The sequence below is a fragment of the Furipterus horrens genome, unplaced genomic scaffold (genome assembly GCF_987537825.1).
Source record: "Furipterus horrens unplaced genomic scaffold, mFurHor1.1.pri manual_scaffold_2, whole genome shotgun sequence".
NCBI classification, from domain to species: Eukaryota; Metazoa; Chordata; class Mammalia; order Chiroptera; family Furipteridae; genus Furipterus; species Furipterus horrens.
Genome location: NW_028327172.1, coordinates 126,075,478 through 126,084,231, shown reverse-complemented (window position 1 = coordinate 126,084,231; position 8,754 = coordinate 126,075,478). Strand labels below are relative to the sequence as shown.

General features: G+C 42.9%; 1 protein-coding gene across 3 annotated transcripts in view; it reads left to right on the top strand.

Moving 5' to 3' along the window:
* Positions 1–200: 200 nt before the first annotated feature.
* The window catches only part of ELOVL6 (ELOVL fatty acid elongase 6), a 137,179-nt gene continuing 128,625 nt past the window's right edge, over positions 201–8,754 (top strand). The window contains exons 1-2 of one of the 3 annotated variants that reach the window (XM_090266417.1): positions 201–334; positions 1,048–1,168. In XM_090266417.1, coding sequence (XP_090122543.1) covers positions 1,080–1,168 — 89 coding nt within the window. In that variant the 5' untranslated portion in view covers positions 201–334; positions 1,048–1,079. Of the gene's footprint in view, positions 335–500; positions 577–772; positions 906–1,047; positions 1,169–8,754 lie in introns of those variants that run through there. The other 2 variants (XM_090266418.1, XM_090266416.1) reach the window with 2 other exon arrangements.

Below are 8,754 nucleotides of genomic sequence, written 5' to 3'. Positions count from 1 at the left end.
GGTGGTCAGTAGGGGTCAACATCACCTTTGGTACTCTCCTCAGAAAATTTTGTTCCAGCTACCGCACAATAAAGAGAAATTTCTCACGGATACAAATAAAGCTTTTGCACTGGACCAGTTAATCCAGTTTTCCTATCTGCTAACTTCCTTTCCCCTTTGTCTCGCTCAGTTCATTAACTCTACCCCTCCCCGTCCCCAAAACCCTTCACCTAACTTATCTCCCTCTTCGGGCTACAGCTCCCTCTCGACTTTCCACCGTCCTCATCCTATCCTCAGCATCCCCGGCCGGCAAGTCATTTTGGAGCTCTGTGGGCCGCCTGGCCCCCAGGTTTAAGTGAGTAAAAGCCATAGCTCCGGGGTGGAGGACCTGAAAGGTACGGGCATGGGCAAGGAGGTGGGAAATGCGTTTTCTTCACGTGTAATCTCGGCTCAGATTTGCCTGGAGTTCTTACAAGACAGCTGGCAGGTTTTACTATTTCCTGTCGCCTATTTGCCAAGTTGGCGGGTACGCGCGCTTTAGGGCTGCGCCCCGCTCGCCGAAACTACATTCAAAGACAAGGGTGGGCAGCTAACGAGGTCGGTATTGGGGGCTGTGGATGACCTCGTGACCACTTCCTTCCTCTCTTCTTCCTTTCTCTACTCCTCGAGTCACCTTCGCTTAGGCAAAACGCCCCCAGGCTGGAGAGGTCTCGCTCACCCGAGGTCTCGCGGGCTCTCGCTCTCCCTCGCAAGGGGTTAATTTTTCCAATCGCACGAGGGGGAGGAGATTTCCCTGTAGACAAGTAAAAAGGGTGATGGACAAACGTGCGGGCACTAAGACCGCAAGGCATTCATTTCCTCCTACGGTGGATGCGGACGCCGGGAGGAGGAGAGCCCCGGAACGCCGAGCTGGGAGCCGAGCGCAGGCAATGCTCAGCCCTGGATGTAGCTGAGAGGCTGGGAGAGACCATCGCCGCGACACAGCGGCGAGGGGAAGACCTGGGGGGCGGGTGGGGGAAGCATAGCCCTCGAAACCTAGCGCTTTACAGATTATTTTATTTTGTGTAGAGAACACATAGCGTCTCCGAAGATCAGCCCCAATGAACATGTCAGTGTTGACTTTACAAGAATATGAATTCGAAAAGCAGTTCAACGAGAATGAAGCCATCCAATGGATGCAGGAAAACTGGTAGGTGATGCTTTCGCGGGATCTGTGTATGGGAGCCCTGCGCGTCTTCCCGGTACACCTTAGTGTCTGTGTTCCCCGTCTGGGCGTGAACCAAGTGGGGAATCGCGGGCCGCAGAGAGCCCGCCGCTGAGACACCAGGGCTGCACGAAGCGCGTAAGTCTGGGTGCCCCTGTGCGAATTGCCGCTACACTTGCATCTTCGAGACATTATATAACGTGGAACACATGTGTGTGTGTCTCTCTGTGTGTGTGTGTCTGTGTGTACATAGAGTAGATGTTTGCGTGGCAGGGAAGGCGGGAGAGATGCCACAGTCCAGGTTCCCTACCTGTGCTGCCTCCTGGCTTTCATCTAGAGTGGGGTTTTCTTGCTTGGCCGCCCGCAAGCAAGCGGAGTGTGCAAGGCGGTGGAGGAGAGCCTGGGCTGCGTCTCCGTTTAACCCTCACCCACCCGCCGTCCTCAGCTCTCTGGTCTTCGCCTTCTCCCCATCCCTCGTGTCCTTTCTTTCTCCTTGCAGCTCTCCCACTTATGTGCGCTTCCCAGCCGTATTCCTCCTTTCCTGGACCCTTTTCCCCTCGCGGATCCTTTCCGGCTTCATAAAGAGGCGGAGGGAGGGGGAAGGGACAATGAAAACAGAAATAAAAATGAATGAACCCAAGCGAGTGGAGCCAGGCCATTAAGTTTGTTTTACAGCAACGCCTTTTGGACACACTCAGTTCCAATTCAGTGGGAGGCTGCTGAGTGGAGTTGAGACGGATTAAAATCTGCGTCCCTAGAGCCCTTGGGGGCTCTTCTCCCGACACATTTATAATCCGGGAAAGCATCTTACTTCTCTACTGTGTTCTGTCCACCAGTTTTTTTGTAAGTCCCTGTGTGGGAGGCAATCCAGTGTCACCTTGCGATATTTAACAGAGCAGGGCGTGCTCTTCTCGCTCTTGTAGACAGACCTGCTGTGGCAGACATTCCCTACCTCCCCTTAACCCCAGCTCTGGCCATCAGTGAAGTGCTAGCTGAACACACTCGCAGCTAGGCAGTGGCCTGCCGCCTCTCGGGTGTTGGAAGAGGTGGGGGGTTCAGGACGCGGGGGCTCCCAGGTTCAGAGGGACCCCGCCCACCGTGTGCCCAGAGCCCAGACGACCTGCCTTTTCTCCCCCTTCTTGGCAGTGGGAAACCAGAGACACTAGTGCTCGAGGGGCCAAGGCTTCCACGGGCTGGAGCTGGGAGGGGGGGGGGGGGCTCAACTTCTTTTCCTCCGGACCCCAGCAGTAGCGACTAGCCCCGGGTGACGAATTCGGCCACCGCTCTCGCTTCCTCCTGCCCGGCCAGCCCGCTTGTGGGTTGAGGCGCCGCGGCTGAAGAACGCCGGGCGGGCGCCGGGGGCAGGAGGCCCGCCTGCGGCCAGAGCCGGAAACCGGGAGGGGCACGCGCTCCGCTGGGAAGGCCTGGAAGTGAGGCAGGCACCAGGCAGGCACCGGTGGCGCGGAGCGGGGCGGGGGCCCCTCTTGGGCTGCCGAGGCCCAGAGCGCCCGGGGTGGGTGGTGGTGGAAGGAGGTTGTACACCTCGAGGCTTGATCCCAGGAGAGTCCAGACACTGAAAGGCCTGGGCGCTTGGGAAAGCCGAGCCCCTCGCGGGGACCTTCCCCATCCAGATGCACTTCCTCTTCTTCCTGCGTAGGAGGCGGCGCTGAGGGCTGGTTGGGGGCGGTGGCCCGCCCAGCCGCTGAGGGCTGGGGTCTTCCCTTCTCTGCGGTCGTTGTTGTATCTCGTGCAGCCTAAGTCGGCATGCCTGCCACTTGCTGCACCAGCGTTGAGCCTGCCTTTCCGGAGCCGGTTTCCCCTCGCGCCGGCTGCCCCCACTCGCTGTCGGTCAGCTCCCCCCGCACCCCTTGCATCACTGCCACTGCAGCCAAGACTGTATCTTTTACTTTTGCCTTTTCTCTGAGGTCACTTTCTGTGCCTCCTCCAGGTACCATTTCCCGCCTCTTTTCTCCATTCACTCAACAAGTAGACACTGAGCCAGACAGGGCCTAACCCTCATGGGACTGAAACTGGCAAAAATTTGCCAACTTAGCATTGCCTTTTGCGCTCTGACCACTGTTCTCTGTAGCTCCTTATCTGTACTTTTCTTCTGGCAGTCTCCTTCCTGGCATTTATTTATATACACGAATATGTGCATATAGGTCTGTGCCTCCTACCAGACAGACCATCATCTCTTTAGAGTACAGTTCCTGTCTCATTCCACTCTAGATTACCCGAACGCCTCAAAGAAGGCTTTGTACGTGGCAGATGTTGGGGAAAATGCTTGTGCAGTGAGTTATAAAATGATGATTGGTGCCCTCTTTATTGCCAGAACTTACCTGTTAACATCTGATGCTTAAGATATTTGGCCTCCCCCTGCGTTTGAATACTCTGTCATTGACCCATACAGGGATCTCACCCTCCCTGCTTTTTCTCTTTTTGTGGATTTTATGTTCTTCTTGGCTTGCTTATTGCAGTCAAAACAAAACAAAACAAAAACGAACTCTGCTGGCTGTTACCTCTTACTTACAAGTCTTCCTGATCTTAATTGTCTTGCTTTTTTCTTTTACTCCAGAGTGCGTGTGCCCAATTTCATAAATCTCCCATAACTCCAAAACCAAAGAGTCTTGAACCAGGTGTAAAAGAAAATGATTTTCTTTCTGTTTTTCCTTGTTAACAGAATGGAGCTCAGTAACTAAGTCTTAGACCCTGTTGGGGGCAGGGGAAGTTTAGGAGACCACAGGCCTTAACTTTCTAGACTCCTTAACCTAAAATGCTTTGAAATATATTTTGGAGGAAAATGCAGTGTTGTGAGGCTTCTGCTATGTCTTTTGAGAAATCATTTGCAGATGTCCTTTAAAAATCTTTTAGACATAGCCTCAAACAAAACTTGTTAATTTAGAGAATTATACTTTATCTCAAAAAATGAGCTATGATGTCTTTTGGAGCACTTTGAGGACACCAGGAATGCTGTTTTGTCAGTATGCTGTCTGTACTTCCTAGTGTCATTTAAGAGGACCTTAAGTAAAGATAGTTTATTAAATGTATTCTATAATCCAATTTCATTACCTTATTACATATTAATGTAATGGGGCCCCTATTTTGGAGTGGTGTTGTATAAGCACTAAAGGGTCCAGCTGAGGCAAGTTTATCAAACTTGTTGCTACTCTGATGAATGATTAACCCCATAATCATTGTTCTAGACACAGGATAAATAGACTTTTTTACTTTTTTAGCAAGTAGTTTTTAACTATAACAAATTAGAAAAGCAACTGAAATGCAAGGGAGTATATTCCCTTGGGTAGCCATCCTGAGCCTCATCTTGAAACTTCATGTCAAGTAAAAATATCTGGGGTAATGTTATCTGGTAAATGAGTTTATTACACGAGGTCGAAGAAAATGCCTGCTTTTAGCTCTATAGCATTTTTGAGTTCAAATTTTACTCTGAAAACCTCAGGTGATTTTACAACATTGAAAAGAGAGGCATTTTGTTTTCTGGCCTTTACCTGCTATTCTCACTAATCTTGCACTTAATTTATAAAGGCTTCTAGCAAGGAGCAAAATCACCTAGTGCTTGGTAAGGTGACATAAAAATTCATTGAGTGAGAAGGGCAGCTAGGCTCTGCCTTCCCTTTCAGCAGCCTGCCAGGTCTGTGCTCACAGCAGTGGATGCTTCTTGCTCCAGTTGTAAATGTCTGGCCAATGATGATTATCTTCTGATGTCGGCTGACATAGTGTTCACCAATAGGAAAGCAGGAGGCCTGTGCTGACTGCTGCAACATTATGTATGTGAGTTGACGTCATCACAGGGCTTGCCTAGAACCTCCTGAAATCCTCCCCTTCTCCCCTCCGGCATCCTTCCCATCCAGCTTTTCAATGCTTTGTATATTTTTCTGACTTTTTTCCCCTCCAGCCTCCCAAGATGATGTTATAAGGGTTTTTATTTCTTGTGTTCTGTATTCTAAGGTCTATAAAATATTGTAGTAATTTTTAGAATTAAATAGTCTGTCTAAGGAAAGTGTTTTATCCACGAATTTGTATTCCCTAAGGAAAAAAATTAAAAGACACAGTATTTAAAAGAATTGTATATCTATACATTTTTTTCTTATATGTGAGGTTTAGAAAGTAACATGACATACAATGTCAGTATTAAAAAACATAAAAGCATTGTAAGCCTGTATTAATGTTTTACTCAAAATACATAATCATAATGTCTATCAAACTTTAAAATGCAGGCTGTTTTTCCTGTAGAGCCAATTGCTTTGCGTTGATCCCTAAAATCCTATGACCTGCTGTATGCATTTATAAGAAAAATGGCTGGAAAACAATGCAATCTGGGGTCATGAAACAGAAAAAGCCACAGAGTCTCATTTAATCAATGGCACTACAGCAAATACAAATTTGGTCAGCTGTCTAGGAAAGTACTGTGTCTGCAATGTACTCATTATGTTGTTTGCCACTTATTTCAGAGAATCACAGCTCATATTAGCTTTAAGATTTAAAAGCCCTATGTGGGAGGAACTTAACCTGTCATTCAATAAACTTTAGAAAGCACTGGAATATTGGCCTAATATGAACTAGATTAAGAATAAAAAGTGAGAAAATGTATACAGAAGAAAAATATGATCTATGTTATAATCCTAAAAGATAATAAAATCTTGCTTGGAAATTTTGATCTGAAAACGTTCATGTGTCTTTAAAGATAGTGATTTATATTTATGCAATTTTCATTGTTAGGCTTCCCAGGGTTAATGCAGATTCCTTTTTGACTATATTATTCATTTCTTATTTGTATTAGCTGTAAACAGTATATGATGGTAAGAATTTTACCTAAGGCCTTTGTTAAATGGGGAGTTAAATTTTGGTTTAGAGAAGGCTGCTTGTTGCTTTTAATGTGAGATGATAGTGCTAATATTAGGTGTCAGTATCGCATTGGAATTTAACTACAAAGTCAACTCACTTCAGATGTAAGAGTTACTTTGTATACTTCCTTAAAAAGAATATTTCAATTTAGACAATGGAAGAACTATGAGGGGTATGGAAACTTAAAAATACTTAGGAGAGCATAGAATCACCATTATAATCAGTCTTCAGCCAACTAGATAAAATAAAGGAGTGTAGCAGTATTCAGAATTCATCTTTGTTTCAATGAGCTGGATATTTTAGGTTCAGATATTTTCTAGGATGAGTTATCTAAAAATTGTTTCCAAGACCCACTTAATTTTTTATGTATGGACACAAGTGAGTCAGGCTGCCCTTTATTAATAGGAACCAGACAACACTTAACAAAATTTGCCTTAGTTCTTTACCTACTCTAGTTCCTAGCTTCAAATCCACCTGCTCCCATTTACTTTCTATTTATCTGTGTTAGGAGAGTAGAAGAAAAGTTCACCTAGAGTAGTTACATATACCACAGATATTATTTCTATAGATAAACTTGGGAATTCAGAATGAAAATATAACATGGCTTTACTAAAATGCTAAGACATAGCATCATTTCTTATCCATATTCTGATTGCGTGCATATTCGGGCAGGTACAAGTGTGCAATGTTGGCATAGCTACTCAGAGTTTTTAAAAAACAACATTAACATTCTCTATTATATTTAACTTAACAATAATTTATTTTAGAGCTAGATTAATCTTATTTATAAAAATTATTGTCCTAGATTAAAAAAATAAGTTTGTAATTTTAAGTTCATTGAGCAGATCTATATAAGTCATCTAAGTTCAAGATTATGTATTTATCATGATTCATTTTTATATTGAGTACTCATGATTTTTAGTTTTGAGTTTCTTTATTCTACTATACTGGATTGGAATGATGAATGCTTTTAGGAACTTTTATTTAGACACCTACTCTGAACTTTGTGAAATTTGACTCTAAGCTTGTATGACCAAAAAAAAAAAATGCACAGGTGAAAAAGATTGAAACTTATCTTTGCTGAGATAAATAAGACAGGCTGATTAGAAGCAATTTTGCCGCATAGATAGTCACGGTTTTCTAATATTATTCTTTTTCCTTCAGGATTTCACAGTTTAGTGTTTCCTAAAGTTTTTGTAGAAGAGTTTGTAATTGCAGTCTGATAAGGACAATTACCATTGATATAATGTATTTTGGGGTGGGGAACCCCTATGTTTTTAATCAGGTTTATGATCATATTTTAAGTGAAATAAGTATAACTCCAATTTCTTAAAGATAAATTTTTGATTTTCTAGCTCAGTCCTTAATTTTATTAACACCCATGCTTGGAGCTAGTTTTTTCTTTTTAAATGATCCCTTGAGTTTTGAGTCTGAATTTTTTGAGTTGACTATTTGTTAACTCTTAATGGATAGTATACAAGATCATTCTTTGAAGACTCTGAAAAGATGAATGAAATATATGTTTTTCACTTAACTTTATTAGGTGAGTATAGGCATTTACCTGAAAAGTATATGTATATGTTAAAGTGATTTCAAAAAAAAAAGTTACCCCATTAAAGTCCATTTCTTGTCTATTTCTTGCTTTTAGAAGAGTGTCTTGCTGAGCCATACCCACTTTTCTAAAATTTCCTGCAAGTATGTCCTAATTTGACATTTCTGTCAATTTTTAAAAACTGAATGATACAATTTTAATGTCTTTGAAAATTGCAAAAATTGATCATTTAGTACTTTGAATTTATCCTAATTATTAATATATTTTTTTGTCTTTTAGGCCTACTTGCTTAGCTCTTTCTATTCATAGAAGTGGGGTTAAAATGTAAAAGTTTTTAAAATATTAGGCCCACTCTGACTATAGTAGTAGACTTTTTCAGTGAAGTGAGTTTAGTGAAATTAAGTGTTTTGAAATTGATCATTTCTTGATCTTGTTTTAGGAGACTTAATGGAAAGAAAAATGTGTGAGACTTATTGAAGAGCATTGGTGCCTTAAGCATTTAAAAGCTGGGCTATCAGTGATAATCGTTACAATAAGAGGATAGGACGCTCAATAAAAAGTACTTTAAATATCAAAATCTATAGTTTCTTCTCAATTTTTTGACTTTTCGACATGGACTTAAAGATCTTGATAAGGTAGATTTTCATTCTGGAGTACTGATATTGATAACTGATACTTAAGTAGCTGTTTACTGATTGCAGGCATTCTTTTAAAATGTTATACGTATGTTAACTGTTAAATCCTTCCAATCATCCTTTGAGGTATTATTTTTTCAGTTTTACACAACAGGAGATGAGCACTGGGTGGTTAAAGAAGTTGGAATTTGCATGTAGGGATAACAAGAAGAGAAACAGGCTGCAGGCCTTACTTAAGTCTTGGTCACTCACGCCTGGATTGTTCCATTGTTCCCTTATTTGAATAGGAATACAGTATTCCCTCACTTATCACGGGTATTACATTCTAGAGCCCCACCCCCCCCACCCGCCATCCCCCCACCCCCTGATTGGTGAAAATCCACAAAGTATGAACCTTACATTTATTTTAGTATTTATATATATTTTAAGACTTATAAACCCTTCCCACACACTTATAAACTGTTCCCAGTCCCTTATTAACCTTTCTCACTCCCTTATTAACCTTTTCCACACTTGTGAAT